Raw genomic sequence first — 20,432 nt, forward strand, 5'->3', positions numbered from 1 at the left:
AGACTATCATATGAAAAAACTAAGACATGTAGAACACTAAGCAAGAGGAAACACTAAACAGGAGGATGTGCAGTACAATATGACAAAAAGTTGCAGTAAATGAAAAGGATACAGCCATACAGAATGGGATACACAGAGCAGAAGCAGAGATATGATTATTGAAAAATATTACATGAATATGGGTGAAAAGATCTCATGTAGAAACTTGGAATAAGTTCTAGAAAAACAAAACAGCAAAACTGATACCTGAGTTTGCAACCGCAACCGCTCTTGTTTCAGTAAGGAGATCTCTGTCTCAGCCTGCAAAGCCAAACAATTGTAACCCATGTATTTGGTATGTTAAAACTTAAAAGAAATAAGTGTGATTTTTACTATCTCTTTTGATCGGCGTAGATAATTAATCACGGTCTGTAAATCGCCTTCTCCCTTTGTTTCAGAAACAGAACCTTCAGCAGATAGACATGACAGAGTGCGCTCCTCTGCAATTTGGACATTTACTGCTCCCAGACGATTAAGCAATATGTTGTTCTGCAGGCTCACGAAGATGCAATGTATTGGAATACAAAAAATTCAAATATGTAAGGTAGGTGCATGTTAAGGATAGAAAAGTCAAGGTGAACCACTTCCTAAGGAAAACAATGCAGTAGAACAGCCATGGTCTTAGAACGAAAGACAACTTCGTGAAACCAACAAGGTAACTCTCCCAAGCCTGAGTAGTTAAAAATTAAAATCAATATCCAGATAAATTTTGAGTTAAGAAAATTAAAAAGCACAGAATCTTAGTTGTATTCAGACTGTAAAGCAGGAAAAAAGTAATAACCAGTGAAATCTCAAAAAACTCCTAAAAAAGGAAAAAGAAGACCCAACGAAGAGTTCAAAATAAAATAATTTTATCTCATACATAATGACAGCTCAAAACACTTGGGTTCCCATTTATGTTTTTTTTCCTGCAGCAAACCCTATCTCCAGATAATAAGTTTGCATTTATGTCATATGCATCACTACTCTCTCTCACTTCAATTCTCATTTGTGCAACTCGTGTGGCAAAGAGATAGAGGAGACTGTAGACGGAGGGCCCTCTCCCTCTCTTTCTCTCGCTCTCTCACACAAATACACATACCATAGCCACAAATATTGTTCTCAGGTTTTTAATGGCAAGGTTTGCCTCAGGTATGTTTCGGGGAAATGTTTATCTAGGAAAATTTTCCCTTTGAAAAAAAATTCCTAAAAATTAGGTGAAATAAAACAAATGAAAAACTAATAAATATCAGTTTCGGGTTTTAAACGGGAAGATTTTTCTCAGATAATAGTATTGGGAGATTAAAAAACAGAAAAAATACGATTTAAAACTTTAAAAATCTTAAAAATTAGGAAAAAACAAAACAAATGAGAAACTAATAAGACAACATAAAAAAATAAGTAGACAAGTAACAAATAAAAATTGAAACAAACAATCTGGCATTAAAAAACGTGAATAAAAATCCTAAAATGAAAAGAAAAGGTAAAAACAATAAAATTTTTTTCGTATTGGCATTTTAAAACAAAAACGGCATTTTTTGCCTTTTTTTCCATTGATTTATTTTTCAGTATTTAATGTGTTCTTTTAAAAAAAAACACACACACACACACACACACACACATTTTTTGTGACTATGTTAAGAAGACATAAGAAACTAGATAAAATGATAAGAGCAATGATTTGGTGATGATAAGAATGATAATAAATAATCTAATTTTTTAAGGTGATTCATGATGTGATTAACCTTAAAAAAGAAAGAAATAAGAAAATGGAAAAAAACGCAATAAAAACTTGACAACAACACGACAAATATATTTTTCATGTTTTTTCAAAAGAACATGTTTCTCAATTTTTTTTTTATCACTTTTCTTGTTAATATTGCAATACTTTCCAAAATATTTGTGGCTATGACACACACCCCTCCCCAACACACTCACAAGGAACAAAGGTACCAGAAGTGTAACTATGGTCTAGACTTTAGAAGTGTTTCTTGACGATTAAATACTAAAGAGTTGATCTATTGGATATTTATACAGTCTTTACATGAGTTGTTATCAAGAAAAGCATTACATGTGCCAATTACAGATGACTCACTTCTTTCTGATGGATAAACAGTTGACCAATTGAAATTTTGTACATTTATTACATTTAACTTGTCCACTAAATACATACCCTGCCGTCGAACTTTTCAATTGATAATGGACTTATTCCTTCTTCTTCCCTTGTTTATTCCCTTGCTTCCGTCACCATTGTGGCCTTCCTTTCCATTTTTGTTAGCATTTATAAGATCTATTATACTATTTTTTGCAATTCCCTCAATTCCGAAATCTTTTTCTGACTTCTCTTCTTGGCTTTTTGGTTTTCTATGTTTTGAATGTCGTCCTTTTGTTTTTCTCTTTCTAGTCATCACTTGAGGAGAAAATTTACCATTGTTTATTGGTCCATTTCTAGATAACCTTTCAACCTTTGATATCTAAACTCATTTTTTGTTCCTTCATTCAGATTCTCAGAACAATTTGGTTCAGCCCAAGACATTGAATGTGTTGAAAAGTCTCGATCACCTCATATTCAAGCATATATTATCAAGTTTTTGAGATTCTTCATCTAACATATGCACTATAAATTCAGATTTGGTGAGAGGGAACAAATACACAGTCATGGGAAGTAAAAACTGCAATTGCAGATATCTATGAAAATTCTACATGACATATATTGTGAACACTGGCAACAGAAAGATGACAGGCAACAGCGTGTCTTGCTATAACCAGCAGCTGCTGGAAATGAACCTGTTGCGAGAGATATTCTTGTCATAATAAGGCCATTCTAACGAAACATTTCCTCAAATGATATGAAAGCCAACACTTGCTTCAACACTAGAAATAGCCAATGTACACAAAATATAGTTAATAAAAAGGAGTTCTCCAACTAGTGTCATATCAGGATAGACTGAATCTCTTCAAATTCTGATGCAAATAAAAATATACAGATGAAAATGAAAATTATGAGCATAACCTTAATCTCTTCAAAAAAACTCCAAATTTCAGATGCAATTAAAAATATACACATGAAAATGACCATTTATTTTTTACAACTGAAAGAAACTGAAAAGGCAACCCAAAATAGAAACACTATGTCAGACTGAAGTATAAGAAATCTGACCTGTTCATTGATCTCAATATACTTCAGCTCTGCTTCATCCTTTAATTTTTGGAGTTCTACTTTTTCTGTTTCCCATGTTCTTTTCAAAATTTCCTACATGAATCCATCAATTAGGAGACACTTGAGAAAAAAGAAAAACTACAAACCTTAATCACTACTTTTGACAGAAATCACAAGATCATGAAACAGCAAAACTGAACCAACGAAACAACACCATGATACAGGTGATAAACATCCATTAGCACAAATTTGTTGTACAGTGAATGAGCTAGCACGAAGAGGAACTGCATTGTTATACCGCAATCTGATTTCAGCTATCAAAACACAATTCAAACATAGCAAAGTAATAACAATAAAAGCACGAAACTAAAGAAAGGGGAAAGAGAGAAGATAAAGCTGTTTCATATACAAATCCTTAGTGAATTGTAATGTCACAGAAGATTGGAAACAATCTTCTATAAAAGGAATAGATAAAGTAAGACCAACTTGAGGCATTACTTGAAATCTTGAACACTTAAATCAACCTTCCAATTGGAAAGTATGCTGGGAGTCAAACAAACAGAACACAATCAATTTGCTTTTCTGAAAAATAACTTTGCAATAAACATGACAAAATTTCTTGGATGCACTAACCAAGCTCAACTGTATCAAGTTATGAACACCCGGTACCTTCATGCAAGAACTCAACCAAATCAGCAGTCAGAAAACAACCATTAGCTTTGATTTCCTCTAGAAACAAGGCTTTTAGTTCAAGGTAACTTTTACACGAGAAACTAAAACACTACTGGTGTAATGACATGGAAAATAGCTTATTGGCCATTGATTTCTTCCAAACCAATCACAAGCGGCCACAATGTTAATAGGGCAAGAAGTAATTTCATCATCCAACCACAAGGATCAATTAAGAATTAAAACATAAACTTAGCAGTTCAAGATAAATCTCATGCATGCCACACAAAAACTACTAGGACAAAAACCAAAGAAACAAAAACTATTCACTATCCAGGAGATATCACCAGTTTACCACTTCGATAGGGCAACAAAAATCAGAACAAAAAATGACTTTCATTAGCAGGGATGACTAGAAAACAGACAACTTTTTAAACAATGAACTCAAACAATGATATTTTGGATGCAGAGGAGGAACACAGCACAAAGAAGGAGAAAAGGAAGATAACGCATTTTAGTGATTTATATTAATTCACATCTTTTTATCCTCTTTCTCTCAACCATAAATGTGGAGAAATCAATGGACAAGATTATTTTGGATGTTGCCTAACACCTAAGGGTCTGGTGCCTACCAGTCTCTCTCTCTCTCTCTCTCTCTTTCACACACACACACACACACACACACACATATATATATATATACTGATATTGATACATAATGATATTTTCATGTCTTTTACTACTTTTGGCACTTTAAATTTTGTCCTTCACAATTTTGTTGTTTTTATTTTAATCAACTGACTTAGACCAACAAGGACAGAATGATCCTGGTTAGTCTTTTTTTTTTTTTTTTTTGGTGCCTTGACTACCTTGCGTCCTACTGCTAGTTTTCAGTTTTCACAACTTAGACTTCTCTAAACTTCCCTGGTTCCACCCTTGGCGGATGCTACATGCCTAGTCCCATCCACATCCTTGGGTAACTGTCACGGCAATGAAATAAGCACAGTACCATACAGCAGCCAGCATCCACCAAACATGAGAGAATAGATGCAAGAAATCCAGGATAACAGTTTACAGTCGTCTCAAAAATGAATAATATTCATCCAATACAGTTTTGCACATCAATTTTTTGTGAGAAAGTTACATTTTCAGTTCTGAGTGAATCTGCCTGTTTACGTAGCTCTGCTGCTTCAACTTGGAGAGCAGTAAGCGCATCAGATGTTTTTCTCAATTCCTGAATAGCCTCTGACTGAAGCAAAACCTGCAGAACAAAACCATATCTCAGATCTTCTTTGTCAGTTTGCACAAAGTAGTTAGAAATTGTGGGAGAAAAGGGCACGAATTTCTGGTCAAAAAGAGTCAAAGTAACAGCAGTAATTTCACAATCTAATTATCTGACCTACTTAATTAGCTTTTAAGTAGAAAGTATTCAGATGCACATAATAAACATTTTCCTTATAGAATTTACAGGTAATCAAGTAATATAAACTTATAACATTCAATTTGGCAAATAAATGAAAGAATAAAAATAATTCTATAAATACTGAGTCTGAAAAATACTTGTATAATTGTATTTACTGACGATGCAAATAAGTACCTAAAATGAACTAGGACATATACAAGTACAAAATAGGAAGAGAACATAATAAGTGCCAGAAACAAACAAAACGGTGACAAGAGACTTAATCTTCACCTAAAATATTCAGGTATGAACGCATTCCAACTCAAGAAAGAGATGGTTCGAGCTACACAGAAAAATATATTACGTGCAAAAAAGGCAGTGTAAACAAAGAAGAGATGCAGTGATTTAAGAAACATTTTTATGCAACTAAGAACTCAAGCCATTCATCCTACAGGGAAAAAAAAGAAAATCATGTATATGCATGTATTCATCAGCAAATGTCTGTGTTTTATTCTGTCACTAAAATTGACTGTTCAAATGATGAAGGAAAGTGATATTGTAAAACAAACTAAAACTGAAGAGGAATCAGTGCCATTATCATCAACAAAGGACAGCATGAAAAGAAAAGTGAATCAAGAAATGGATTTTAAGCAATGATGAACAGCAATAACAAGAAAACAATACAAAACAGAAACATATGGTGTGATGCATAACTTGAACCAATAATAACAAAAGCACAAAAAGAACCTCCACAGAAAGCACATCTTACTTGTCTTTCATAGTTGTCTTGAGCTGACCGCCATCTTTGATGCTCCCTCTCCAGGTCATCCTTCAAAGAAGCAATCCAAATTTCTAATTCTTCCTTCTGAGAGCTAAATATCACATCATAAATAAAATTAGAGTGGAGTTCACTAAAAGTAAACCAAACAACTTCAGAATATCAAGGGAACTTTTACAACAAAGTTACAGCAATATACTTTAATGCAGAGTTTTTTTCTTTCAATGAGGAAATTTCAGTCAAAGCTGATGAAAGTGCTGCATCTTTCTCAGAAATGGTAGAAGAGAACTCTAATCCCCTTGCAGCCAAATTGCTTTCTAGTTCAGAAATGCGCTCCCTCAGGGAAACAATTTCAGATTCCAAGGATGTCTTTATCTTCTCAGCCTACAGAACATCAACAATCAGTTAGACACTTCACTAAGGTCCCCTAACATGTAGAAAAAGCACATGAAATGCTTCAGCATAAAGCAATGCACATAAGACAGAATATCACCTCTGCCTTGAAAGAATTATGAGCAACTTCAATTTGTTTTAGTGCCTCTTCATTAACTTGGGCAATTTCCTTGAACTGTACACATTTAAAAGATCAATCAGAATTTGGAAAATAAGAACAATAAAAAGCCCATTAGGCGATGTTCATACCTGTAGCATGTGCTCTTTAGAGGATTGAGCTTCTTCTCTTAAAGATCTCATCTCTTCCTTCATTTTGTCTATATCAAGAAAATCCTGCAAGATATATCTTTTCAAAAATAGATACTCAAAATATGTTGCATGCATTTGGAAAGTCTGCTACATGAGAAACACCATCCCTCAATCCCTTTTCTGCAAGACACAAAGGGCTGCGATCTCATTTACACTCTCCCCACTTAAATGTGGCGAACACCCATGACACCCTCTACCATATTCTATTGCTTTTGCACGACTTCTCCAAATTTGTGCCACACTGCATTTTTCAAAATCCATCTCCTCCTTCCAAAGACATCCTTAAGGCATACATATGAAGACCAAAGGTTTCATCTTTTTCCTTCATCCGAACATCAAACAGGATATAATAGAGAAGACAAGAATAGGAGCAGCCATCAAAACAGAAATAATTGGAAGAACCCTTTTGCAATGCACCAAATGCTAGCAAATGCCAGAACTTGGCCTGCTATAACAAGTTATAAATGTGCATCACTGGTGAGCATGTTACTTGTTCATAAGCTTTGGAAAGAATATAGCAGGAGAATGCCTATATCTACATTAAAGAGATTGAAGAAGGAACCTCCATGCGGATACTGGCTACTAATAGACGGATGAAAAATGCATTTTTGTGATTCATCCAAATATCATAAAGTTTGATACTGGGTATTGCATGGAGATGGAGGAAGAGATCACTCAATTACTTTTCCCAACGAAGAACTTTGACTGGACTGAATTTAAAAAATGAAATTCAAATATGAATAAGCAAAGTAGCTACAGGAGGACCAAATATATACACTTGAAGAAATAGCACAAATACACAATCAGGTTAACACAAAAAAAAAATGAAATACAGAACATATAAGAGCTACTAATACTCAAGGCTGAAAAAGAAAACACTGTTTACACATCATAAGGACAACCAAACTTTTTCCACGAGTATATAATAACTTCACTAACTGAAAAAAGAAAAATCAATACTGCCTCAATAACTTCCCAGACAATGAAAACGCAAACTTTAAGACATTGACATATCTACTAAAATAAAAGGCATAGGTTATGAATACAAACATCATCAACTGCAGGTACTGGATGTCCTGGACCAGCATTTGCATTCGCCTGCACCAGAGAAAAGCATTTTCTAAGATAAATACATGCTTTATTGCAGGGAAATAACAACAATTTCCCCATTTAAGAATATAATACGAAATCACTTTTCAATATTTTACTCAATTCAAACTTCAAATTCCTTGTTCTGTAACTTAGTTTTCTGTGTGACATTGCATTTATCTGTCATTAAAGTAGAACACAAACAAATCTGGAAATGAAGGAATCATAAAGAAGACTAAATGGCCATTGCTCTCATATAATGTGTACCAACCTACATTTAATGCATATTTGAACAGCATAACATGAAACACATTGAACACCAAGACAGCCAACTAAATCTGGTTCTAGTCGAAGAGGGCGCTTTGGCAAGATATAAGAGAACAGACATGGATTAGGACGAACAACCATCATAAAAGGTGGACAGCATCTAAGTAAATATTTATCACACTATACATTAGTATGAGGCCTTAACAGTACTGAGTAATTGGTAAGCAATGAATCCGATTTCATGCAAGTTTTTCTGGTTTTTTTTTTTTTTTGGCCTCTGACAAGAACTACATGGATGGATCACCTAGACTCGCACCAAATTAAAAGTTGATCTCCTCAGCCTAAAGCCATGTATATATCACAAGGAAATGCTCTAATGAATCTACTCCTTGGGGAGGAATGCCCTGTGTTCATGGGGATGCATATATGTTCTGATGGACAAGCATAAACACATATAAATATATAATACATAGATACATATGCATATACACATGTATAGTCTTCAAACTATGGTCCTGAAAACTAAGAACACTATAGGCGTATCAATGTGCAAAATCAGGATGGAAAGATGAAGAAATCTACAGCATAATGAAGAAGCAAAAATTAGTGGGCCATGGTAAAAACTCAGGAACAATGAGAATTTCCTACCAGATTTTCAAATCTTTTAAGCCTTGCTTCCAAGTCTATGCAGCGCGTCTGCAAAGAAAAGTCCCACAAAACATTGGTTCAACTAAAAGTGGAACACAGGAAGGGGATTAAACAATAACATTTTGATGATGAAACAAAATTACCTCAGAAATAGAAGCTCTAGCCTCTGCACTTGCAACATTCCTCAATGCTTCTGCCAACTCTTTCCTCATATCCTCTACTTGCTGCATGGCAGTTCTTACTGTCTGTTCCCTATCACGTGTAAGATTTTGTACAAGCTTCCTTTCATCCTGAAGCTCCTGCTTAGCTTCAGCCCACTCCTTCTGTAGATAATCAAGGTGAATATTCAATTCAGCAACAAATTTTTGTTCAAGAAAAATGCAGTAACACAATATATATATATATATATATATATATATATGCATGTATGTATGTCTGTGTGTGTGTGTGTGATGTTTTCCTTAAATTCTGAGAGCTCACACAATCCAAGGAAAATACCATGGTGTTTTATGGCCTGCATCCATTCTGTGTGAGTACAAAGAATTCAGAAAAATTTCCTGTTGAAGAAAAAAATAGGGACTTCTCATTGGCAAGTTGCACAAGGACTTCTTTATAAAAGCCTAAAAAATCTGATATTTTATTTTAAAAATGATAAGTTCACAAACTATTTTTAAAAATCGTTATTTAATGCTTAGAAATTTAAAAAAAACAAAAAAAACAAAAAAACAAAAACAACAACACATTTACTTCTGATACCTGGCTCCAATGTTGCATGGACACTTGAGAAAATACGAAGTGTCAGTGTCCAACCGAATTTAACACTGACACTTGTTAATGTTAACAGTTCTGAGACACTATATTTTTTGAACTATGATAGTGTCCAGCAGGTATGTCGCTTTTTTCCCTCTTTTCCTTCCTTTTTCCACCCTCTTCCTTTCCTTCTCATCTTTTCCCCCTCTCTTTTTTAAGTCGACTCTCTCTCTCTCCAGCTCCCTGTCCAATTAAGAAGGCAACAGCCGTATGTTCTCTCTCTCTCTCTCTCCAGCTCCCTGTCCAATTAAGAAGGCAACAGCCGTCTGTTCTCTCTCTCTCTCTCTCTCTGCACCTCCTATTCTTTAAAAAGGAAGAGAGGGATCTGCCATCTTTCAGGAAAAGATGACCCGGGGCCATCTTTTATGAACGAGCTTTTCAAACTTTATTTTATTTAAATCAAAATTCTAATTAGACTAAAATGACCATAATATAAAAAAATTTACAAATGTAAACCAACAAAGCAATTAAACAATTAATTAATTATATAACCTGATTTATTGCCATCTTGAAACCAGACAACAATAGGGGCAAAATATCCTAGCATTTTCAAAATATTAACAAGAATGTAAATATTGTGGTGTTGAAATTAATACCGATATATTTACAAATGTAAACCAACAAAGCAATTAAACAATTAATTAATTACATAACCTGATTTATTGCCATCTTGAAACCAGGCAACAATAGGGGCAAAATATCCTGGCATTTTCAAAATATTAACAAGAACGTAAGTATTGTGGTGTTGAAATTAATACCGAATTACCGATATTTCTCATTTTTCACAAGTCATTTTTTTTAATATTTTGTTCTTGCTTTCTTTTGTCTCCAAAAGATTACTCTACTTGTTTCTTCGTATTGTTGTAGGAAAGGTACTGGAATACCTATTACTCAAAACTTTTTTCTTCTGTTTTTTCATAGTTTTTAAGTTCACAATTTCCAATATTTCCTAAGCAGATTCACCTAGAAAAGAACACCCAAATGAAAACCATGCCAAAAATTTGCTAATAATATTAGTGACTATGGTTTTAGCATCAAACCTAGTCTCAGCAAACTTATTTTGGCACAAATTAAATTTTGAACGCAGTTTTAATGAATTTGAACTGGGCCAATACTCCCCATGGCTGGCCTTTTAACATATTGATGGTTGTCTCAGTCAGAGTCCATATACAGGCTTCACTTGGAAAGACATTTTTGATCTCTCTTATATCAGTCCATAACTAACATAAGAAATGACTCCTTTAATTGCATCATTTTACAATCGACTAAGTTCATGCAAGTCCAAATGCATGTGTATCTGGCATACATTTGTCAGCAATCCCTCTATGCCAAATCAACACCTCAATTGTTATCAGTTTACCAATCCACACTGAGGAAATTTGGAAATACTATCGTGTTTTGACAATTTCAATAGCTATAGGCTCTGATAAGTGATAACAGTATGATGTTTCAAAACTATAGGCGATAGCATATTAGTAACTATACAAAATCCAGATATATCACCCAGCCTTTGCTGCCAAGGAAAATCTTAATTTCACGAATACAATCTCAAAAGTGAAGATCAAACCTGGAGAACAACAGAATACATCTTACCAAAAAAGGACATGTGACAGAAAGACAAGCCAGAAGAGATATACGAGATGGAAAAAAATACATATAAACATACTGACAGTGAGTTCTATAAAATACAAAGTGCTTTACCTGCACTCTTTGCAAATCACCCTCCAATTTTCTCCTTTCAGCTATTCTGGCATTCTATAGGTCAAGCAAAGGAGAGGAGAGAGGGAGAGGGGGACGGTCACAGAGAAGAAATATTAGAAGAAAACACTACCAGAAACAAGAGTATGGCAGATACACTCAATGAAGAAATGAGAAGTGAAGCACCAAGTAGCAAGCCAGAACATACCTCCCGAACCTCCTCAATACTATGGAATGCATCTAGACTAGCCTGCATAAAAAATGTATATGAACAAATTTAACCATGTAAAAAGAGTAAGAACTGGCTCCACAAGAAATACCAAAAGAAGGGTTGTAACCTGTAGTCGATGAGCTCTTTCCGATAAAGCACGAACTTCATCGAGGGCCCTCTTCTCAGAATTTAGCAAGAGATCCTTTTCATGCTGCAAAGCTGAGACCTGCCAAAAAAGTGAAACAATTCTTAGATCTGTAAACTTAGGTATACCACAGACATAAGCAATCATCAATATGAAGGAGGTGCATAGACAATATCAAGTAGCAAATGCACCTGCATGGACATCTTTCGAGATAGCTCCTCTGATGATTGCACAGATTGAGAACTTTCACGAAGCCTTCTTTGGTGATCAATGATTAGTTGAGACAACTCCACGTTTCTGGACTGCATAGCCGTAACTTCTTTTCTCTGGCAAGTCATTATTAGCCAAAGTAAGACACGCATAAATACTTCCGTATAATGAGCCAGAATATGGTAAAAAGGCAAAAGGTAACTTACCAGATCCTCAAATTCCTTAAGGAATCTCTCAAATCGTTCATGTTCAAATTTTGCCTCCATTACTAATTTATCGCGCTCCAGTTGTAAAGACGCAACTTCATTTCTAGTAATAAAAATGAACCAGAATAAGCAATCACATGCCTTTGTTACTACAAGGAAAGAATAGATGAAACTTTCAAAAAGCTATAGCCTATAAGTAACCACCCTACACTAGTTCCCATTACAGGAATCCCACAGTGATAAAAAAACAGGAGTACAAAGTAGGGATGCACAACGAGTCGAGCAACTCGAGCTCGACTCGAACTCGCTTGAGTAAAGTCGACTCGAGCTCGACTCGTTTTTTATACGAGTCGAGTTTGAGCTTAAACATAAACTCGATTATGTGAGTGAGCCGAGTTCGAGTTAGCCGAACTCGACTCGACTAAACTCGATTAAGCTCGATTTTACTTTTTGTTTGCGTTTTTAAGTTTTCCTTCCATTTTCACGTTTTTAAATTTTCCCTCTTTTTCCTTCTCTTCACCCCAAGCTTCTTTTACGCTCATTATTACACCCTTCATCATTACCCATTTCAGTCAATCAATCATCCGCTACGTTTTCCCTCCCTTTTTCTCTCTCCTCACCCACCATTTTCTCCTTCTTCACCATGCCTTTCCTCCTCACCCACGCCTTTCACTACTTTGGGGAAAACATACTGAGGTCCCCTGTCCTCTACGTTTCTGCAATCAACGGTCCTCAAGCTCCTCTTCCTTCTCTATCTCTCCTTATCCCTTTCTCCCTCGAAAGACCGGGTTATGAAGAAAAAGGAAAGGAAACGCAAAGACAACGGAAAGACGGGGTAGGATGCCTTCTTCGTGGACGATGCGATGAATCGGTGATTCAGCTAAAACGGCTACAACCATCGCGGCCCTCCCCAGCGCTTCGACACGTACTCTGCTTCTCCGACGAATCTAAGGACCCGATTGAAGCTGATGACCACTCTCCAGCTTCGGTCCCCGGCTGGCTTCATCCTTCGGAGAAGACGAGTTCCTCGACCTAAACGAGTTTAAACGAGCCAACGAGTTGAGCTCGAGCTCGAACGCACTCTCTCGAGTAGAGTTTGAGTTAAAGTTGTGAAGCTCGTGTCGAGCTCGAGTCGAGCTCGAGCTGACTAAATATGAGTCGAGCTCGAGCTGACTAAATATGAGTCGAGTCGAGCCAACCTCGAGCCGGCTGAGCTCGAGCTCGACTCGGCTCGTGTGCAACCCTAGTACAAAGGAGAAAAGAATCCTCAAAGCAAAATCAATCACCAATTGCACATCAGACCATCACACCAATGACAAACCCAAAGGATCATTCAAACCAACACTCTTCAGTTTTAGAATTTCCAAGATCAATGTCAGACAGGTGCAGGGCGCAATTAAATAAATATGTTCCACAAAAAAAACTAGCAACAAAATTATTCTTTTTTAACTGCAATTATAAGCTATGAATTTATCAATGACACAAAGAAAGCATTTTGTTTGTTGCATGACTCAGGAGCAGCAACCCTTTTGAAGAGTTCGCAGTGCTTAGCCCAAAATTTTTCCCAAGTTAATCCAAGAAAAGACAAACTTTAAAATTATTCCAAGAAAAATTGTATTTTAAAAGAGGTCCCAAAGAACCCGACCAAGAAATCACCAAGAATGACAAAGATTGCTATCGTCATAATTGAAAACAACAACCATCACACCTTCATAATTTGATAAAGATATTTAGGTGCTTCTGTACCAATACAACCAATTTTTATTGTATATTTTTATAAAAAATGGGCAGGAAAGCCAACACAAAGATGCTCATGGAAAAGGGAAAGAGTTTTTCATTTTAGAAAAGCTTATGCATAAATACCCAATGATTTCTTGTTCTTGAAAATATAAATAAAACAACTTTTAGAGGGTAATACCAATCACGGTTCATCAAGGATAGAAAGGGACAACAAAATGGAAACATATTTTCCTTTTAATAAGTTGAAAACAATTGTTCGTCTCCATTAAGTTGTTTACATATACCATAAGATAAGTGGGATTATACTGTGCACAAGAGGCTAACTGGCCCCATTTCTGTACGGCATAATAATTTTGTAGCTACTAGACATAAAGAAATTATGGTAAACTAAACTAGAAGCAGCTGGAATCCCCCATGACAATAGCTACCAAAATCCCCTCTGACACATTTAAAACAGCGAAAAAAAGAAAGGAAAAAAACTGTTGACAAACAAAGGCAAAAGACATAATGAAATGGAAAAGCAGGAAAAAAAATGCTAGCCTAGAATTATAGCATCAATTAAAATAACCTGCAAATGGCACCAACTAATATGCAATACATATACATCCCCCAAATAAATGCATATACATACACCTCCGTAATCACCATTTAATTGTGTCAGTAGCTACCACATAAAGTCAACCTATGTGACAATCCAAGCAGAATAGGATGCAGGCCTAACATATAAAGAATGTCAGCTGATAACTGACAATGCATGTTGACCAACATACTCATAGAATTGTATCAGCAAACAACTAAGAGAAGATTTCAGCTGGCCAATCAATGAAACTCTACAGTAAGACTACATTGTCAAAAGCACTACGCTCATCACAGGCCCAGGTCTGAGCAGCTGTCAATTGAAATCTAGAGGCACAAGAATGGAAACTTTTCAACAGGCAGAAAAAAATGCCAAGTCACAGAGGTAAGCAAAATAAATTAAATCTGGATTGTTCAAACGGAGCAGGAAAAGAGAAGCAAACTAAAACAATCAATTGCCTTTCAAACTTATGGACAACATTAAAGTGTGCTTATTGATTAAATGAATGCAGATTCATGAAAAGTGTTACAACCTTGCTTTAAGCAGATCCTCCTCAAGATCCTTAATACGTGCCGATGACTTGTCATCACCCTTTTTATTTGCATCCTGTTTAAAAATACATAAATAAATGGTACACACAATTTGAAGGTTAATGACATTCAACCAAACCCTTTTTTTACCTGAGATATTTCAGTATTCAAATAATTTTCCTTCCAGCCAACTTCTGCTAGATTCCCATGGTAACAGAACAGCATTAATAATTAGAGAGTAGAAACCTTAAATGCTACTAACCAGTTATTGATGAGAAACATGAATAATGAAAACAAAAGAAAGCTGCCATCCAATGGCATATGCTTGAAAACTGAAAAAGCTTAAAATAGCAACCTGGTATGTGTTCTTCTGTATAAGTATTGGGGGTTCCACCACGCCTTTTTAACTCCTCTTCATACAATCTCTTGTACATTCCAACCTACAGGAAACCCAACAGGAAAAAATCATTACCAGCTCCACAAATTGAAGCCTATCCTACTAAAAGCAAAAGAAGACGATACTAAGGCCCAAGGAGGAACCAGAGACAAAGAGAGCTCAAAGAGCAGGCTAACAAAAACTTGCATACTGCACAATCGGGTGAAAACAAATAAACCATAACAATGCTTATAGTAGTGCACATATTTGAAACCATGTTCATTGTGATTTTCATTTGAGACAGCAATACACACAGCTGAACAGCAATCTCACAGGTGGGGGTCCCAAGAGAGGAACTAAGTCTCCTAGACTATGACAAAAAGTTGTGGCACTCGTTTATCTATATCCACAGAGTGGCAGATACCTTTTCAAAAAAATAGGCATTCAAACAACAGATAGAAAAGGAGAACAAAGTAATAAAAGTTGTTACTCACAGCAGTGTGTAATGATTCTATCATGTGGCCTTGTTCTTCAGCCCGGCTTAATACTATAGCCACCTTGGAAGCTGCCTCATCCTCACGTTTCCTCATCTCCATTTCAAACACCTCCTAGAGGCCAGCAGGTACCATGCAGCACACAAACAGCTTAAGACAAAGAACTCAATATTCATATTCAAAGAGAGATATTCTAAAAATCAACAAACATATGAGGCACATATTTGATTGATAATAAACTGATTATGTGAATACAAACTTAACATGTATTAGACCAGCATATACATCTAGATCATAAAGATTACTACTCTTTGACCCATATATTGCAGTACAAAACTCGCCTTAAGCTCTGCTTCTCTTTCATCTTTTTGGTGCTCCAGAGAATGAACCCGGCCACGAAGCTTCACATTTTGCTCCACTAATCCATTGATATTTTTAAATGGCATCTGGAAATATTCTATTTTTTTCAGAAAAATGAGGAACAGGCATAATTCAAGCTTCACAAACATGGTATATAGAACTTTTCAATTTAATGTAAAATAAAATTTCTAAAAAAAAACAATATCACTTACAAGATGTGGTGAATTATCCATCCTGCTTTCTATCCCTATTGACTCACCCCGAGGTCCTATGGTGTTGTCAGAGAGGATAGTACTGGGCACACCACAACGAAGTTGTATGTCATGACATTCTTTAAGAAGAATGGTGACCTAAAGAAAACCATCAAAACAAATAGCACAAGCCTGAGTATTGTAAATACAAAGGAGACAAACTTGCCAAAGCATGTCCACTATTAAAAGGAAATGGTGAAAGACACGAGAATAAAATTCCAGCAATTGCAAAGAAGAAAATTTTGCACAATCAGGAAAACTTACCTGGCTCTCAAGGTCCGTTATCTCCTTTTCAGCAGACCCTAAATCCCTCTCATGCCTCCTTAATTCTACCTGTGAAAATTTAATATTAACAACCAACACAGGCTAGCAGAAATATAACAGCCTCACCTACATAATGACGAAAGCAAAATTTTTCTCAAGAAAAATATGAACCTTCAACTCTACTATTAACAGAAGCCATTACAAGTTTAAACCGACGAAGAATGCAAATTTTCACTCTGATCCCACAGTCATCTTGATACCAATGTGCGTCTACATGTTCTAACTTCTAACATTTCCTGTTTACTTTTTTTTATTTATGAGGTTGGACATCATTTTCATGCCTCCTCAGTCCCCACAGTTGACTCATAATCATCCACAACATCAAAGACAATCCATGATATTTTACAGAGGCTAGGTCCAACTATAAGGTAAATATATTGTGAGCACTCATCCATATGTAGATTTCTTATTCAATGGTTAGATACCAATATTAGCTGTATAATATTTCCAATCCTATAAATGGCATCAAGAGATTTAACATGCATGATGGTCAATTGTGGTAAAAACAGAAGTCATTGTGCTTACTGCTTAGTGTTCCCACTATTTCCAACTTTTGGTAGCAAAAGTGCATCTCAACAGGTGTGAATATGCGCAATACATATATGTGTGTATACACACATAATTCAAATCCCAAAAAAAAATAAAAATAAATAACTGTTACATTGAGACAAATTCAAAAATACGATTTCCAGTCCATTGTTCTAATATCTGGCCAGCTAACGCTAAATGGTAATTGTGTTTCCTGTGTATGTCCGAAAGAAATAAGGAACCAATCTAGCAAATACTAAGAAATGGCCTATATCAACCCTGACACAATATGCAATAAAATAAGTTACTAAAAGGAAAGACTATGCACACAGACTACTGTGGAGCAAAACTTAGTACATACCTTCAGTTCCCTAATGCTATTCTCAAAAATAGCCTGGTCAGAAAGTGACTTTTGCAACTTATTTTCCAACACATTATATGCTTCCACCATTTTTTCATGCTCCGCTGAGATAGACAAAGAAAAAGAGAAAAAGTTCCAAAGAACTTAAGAACTGATAGAGAACTCCATTTAGTGCAAAATTCAAATGAATCAAATTATTTCTTTTTTTTACATATATTCCTAAAGCTTGCATCATGATGTCAGTAAAAACATGCAAGGAAAGTACAACTAGCATAACACAAGTAGCAAGAAACAAAACACAGCAAAAGCTCAATGAATAAAGAAAGACTTAAAGCATGTTAACAGAAAAACGACCAAATATGGAACGTCAAACATCAAAAAGAGAAGATCTAATATCAATAGATCCCTCAGGAGCTCCCAATGCTTTAAAATTCCATCAGAATATTGCAACAGAAAATACATAACAATCCAACAGAAAATATCAATAATACACCCAAACTCAAGCAAAGTCGCTAACATGCATCCCAAATCATCGCTTCTGATACCTGCCATTGCAAAAATTTTGACTCTAAAATTGGGGTGAGCAAGGCCTAATCGAACTTAGATTGTTATGTATTTTCTGTTGGAACACGTATAATTATTGTTTGAGCATGCTAGAATTTAGAATTGATGATTTGGGATGCATGTTAGCGACTTTGCTTTTTGGGAAAAGTTTAGGATTATGTTGGAGAAGCGATGATTCATGTCTATAATGATCTTTTAAGCTTGAGGTGTTAATTTTCGAAGCTATTTGGAAGCATGGTAGAGATTTTGATGTGGGTGAGAAGATTTAGAATCGTTTTAGTGAGCATGTGGAGCATGCCATTGTCAGTGGGCGTATTATAGTGTTAGTTGGAGAAGAATATGTAAGTTGGGTGTATTATTGGGAAGACGCTTCAACTAAAGAAAGCAATTGAGAATGTGTTAGTGATAGTTTGATCGAAGCTTTAAGTTTAGATAACCTCAAAGAGTTGGGAAGAGACCTTTTTGAGGGCTTTGTAGGTCGACACTACCCGTCGACACCCTCTTGAGGCAATGGCATGCCTCAATGATTTTGTTTTTATTTGTTTTGATTGTGGAGCTAAACCAGTAGAGAATTTAGTCATTTACCGCTTGTGTATGTTTGCAAGTACACCGAGCACTTCCCGTAGACCTTGAGTGACCAGATTAGAAGTTCGAGGCGTTTTGGGTGTTTTGTGAACACGTGACAGGTATGGCGGCATTCCAGGCAAATCCCTTCCTGGGGCCAACTTGAGAATGTGTGTTCCTAAGATCTTAGGATTGTGATGTGATTGAATGATTGTTTTGTGAGTGAATGTATGTATGCATGCGAATGACTTGATATGTGATAAGCTTTGTTTTGAAAAGCTATTAGAGGCATGTTTTGAAAACTGTTACGCATTTGCATGTGCATGCTAGAATATATAACTGCTTAGGACAGATGAAGTGAGGTATCAAGTTGAGTGTCTCATCGACCCCAATTGTGCATTAGAAAGCATCCTAGAATGATAACTGCCTAAGACAGCTACGAGCCAATCACGGATCGAGACTACTTTCCGGGATTTGGCTAAGTTTTGAAAGATGTAATTGATAAGATATGAGTTTTTATAAATGTGAATGTTGTGATTTGTTGCATATGTATTGTCGCGGGCAATGATGCAACTGAATAAAATTGAAGGGTAGTTGTACTTGTATTGTTACGACGGCTAGCTAAGAACGTTAATGTTATGTGTACCTCTCGTGTAGAGGCAATTGGAGGTGTAGGTGCACTCGTGAAGTGAACCAACCTCATGAGCTAGCCAATCATTTTGTGAATGTGCAATTAGAATGATAATAATGAAAGGATAAGAGATGAGAGGCAAGTGGGATGTGGCTATGTGATTGGGAGTCGTCCCGCCTTCGCCACTGGTTTCGCCTGTTCGGAGCGCAGGCAGTGCAAGGCCCTAGGGTACTGTTGTGTGATGTACTTGGAGCGTTGAGCTCCCGCCTTCCCAACCTGGGTGTCCTAGGGAAGGCTAAACATCTCTCCTTTGAATTCACACATCCATGGATGAGTGCTCTACCGCTACAGTGGGTGAATGGATCCATACTGTTTTGGGCCACCACAGGGGTTGTCTCTCGGCTGTAGGTTATCCACGGTGTGCACGTACATGTGTTTGCACCCATAGGAACTGTCAATTCACTGAAGTTAATAAAAATGAAAAGAATATGAATGAAATGGAATATGAATGATGTGCTTGTGAATGAAATGAATGAGAATGATATGTTTATGCATGCCTTATATGTGAATTGAAAACGTGTTATCGTGGTCATTGAGTGGCCTTTACATGTCGTGGCCTATGTGCAGGGCCTTCTTGGCAAATGGTGTGACTATGCCCTGTCACCATATGATGATGATGATTTGTTTTTATTATTGTATTATCTCATATTTGAGCCCTACCTAAGAGGGTTAGGGATTTTCCTGGCTTGTTGTCATAGTGCGAAAGCTAAGCCTTCAGTTGTTTCCTTTTTCAGGTTTTGGCGGACTCGGGGCAGCAGGTTGATCAGATAGCTTCACTCACATCCTACTGGGGAGGTTTTGGGTCTTTTGTAGTGCCGGCGCATCGTGTTTTGGGTTATATTGATGTCTTGTTTTTGTTAGGCATTAATCAAATGGTTTGGGGCATTTTTGTCATACATATTGATATAATTTTGTATGAACTGAAATTGTTATATAGATGAAAGTTTGCCCCATTATTTCTAATGGCATAGCTCCCTCCTTTTTGAATTGTTGTGTCGTCGCACCTTAATGTTTTTTGTTTAGAAAAAAAAAATTTGTTTAGGGGTCAAAAGGTTGAGG

The 20,432-nt window shown here is 36.1% G+C and overlaps 1 protein-coding gene across 2 annotated transcripts in view; it reads right to left on the reverse strand.

The window, feature by feature from the left end:
* The window catches only part of LOC116248760 (nuclear-pore anchor), a 39,134-nt gene that overhangs the window by 7,439 nt on the left and 11,263 nt on the right, over positions 1-20,432 (reverse strand). Inside the window, exons 13-36 of one of the 2 annotated variants that reach the window (XM_031621735.2) lie at positions 17,555-17,658; positions 16,606-16,674; positions 16,303-16,440; positions 16,072-16,176; positions 15,731-15,844; positions 15,216-15,300; positions 15,011-15,054; positions 14,863-14,936; positions 12,014-12,116; positions 11,789-11,923; positions 11,580-11,678; positions 11,450-11,491; positions 11,245-11,298; positions 8,877-9,056; positions 8,734-8,781; positions 7,780-7,827; positions 6,670-6,753; positions 6,521-6,595; positions 6,227-6,411; positions 6,019-6,121; positions 4,992-5,108; positions 3,179-3,271; positions 373-528; positions 247-300 (exon numbers count right to left, since the gene is read on the reverse strand). In XM_031621735.2, coding sequence (XP_031477595.1) covers positions 247-300; positions 373-528; positions 3,179-3,271; positions 4,992-5,108; positions 6,019-6,121; positions 6,227-6,411; positions 6,521-6,595; positions 6,670-6,753; positions 7,780-7,827; positions 8,734-8,781; positions 8,877-9,056; positions 11,245-11,298; positions 11,450-11,491; positions 11,580-11,678; positions 11,789-11,923; positions 12,014-12,116; positions 14,863-14,936; positions 15,011-15,054; positions 15,216-15,300; positions 15,731-15,844; positions 16,072-16,176; positions 16,303-16,440; positions 16,606-16,674; positions 17,555-17,658 — 2,309 coding nt within the window. Of the gene's footprint in view, positions 1-246; positions 301-372; positions 529-3,178; positions 3,272-4,991; positions 5,109-6,018; positions 6,122-6,226; positions 6,412-6,520; positions 6,596-6,669; positions 6,754-7,779; positions 7,828-8,733; positions 8,782-8,876; positions 9,057-11,244; positions 11,299-11,449; positions 11,492-11,579; positions 11,679-11,788; positions 11,924-12,013; positions 12,117-14,862; positions 14,937-15,010; positions 15,058-15,215; positions 15,301-15,730; positions 15,845-16,071; positions 16,177-16,302; positions 16,441-16,605; positions 16,675-17,554; positions 17,659-20,432 lie in introns of both variants that reach the window. The other variant, XM_031621729.2, reaches the window with a different exon arrangement.

This window comes from Nymphaea colorata, chromosome 1 (assembly GCF_008831285.2).
Source record: "Nymphaea colorata isolate Beijing-Zhang1983 chromosome 1, ASM883128v2, whole genome shotgun sequence".
NCBI classification, from domain to species: Eukaryota; Viridiplantae; Streptophyta; class Magnoliopsida; order Nymphaeales; family Nymphaeaceae; genus Nymphaea; species Nymphaea colorata.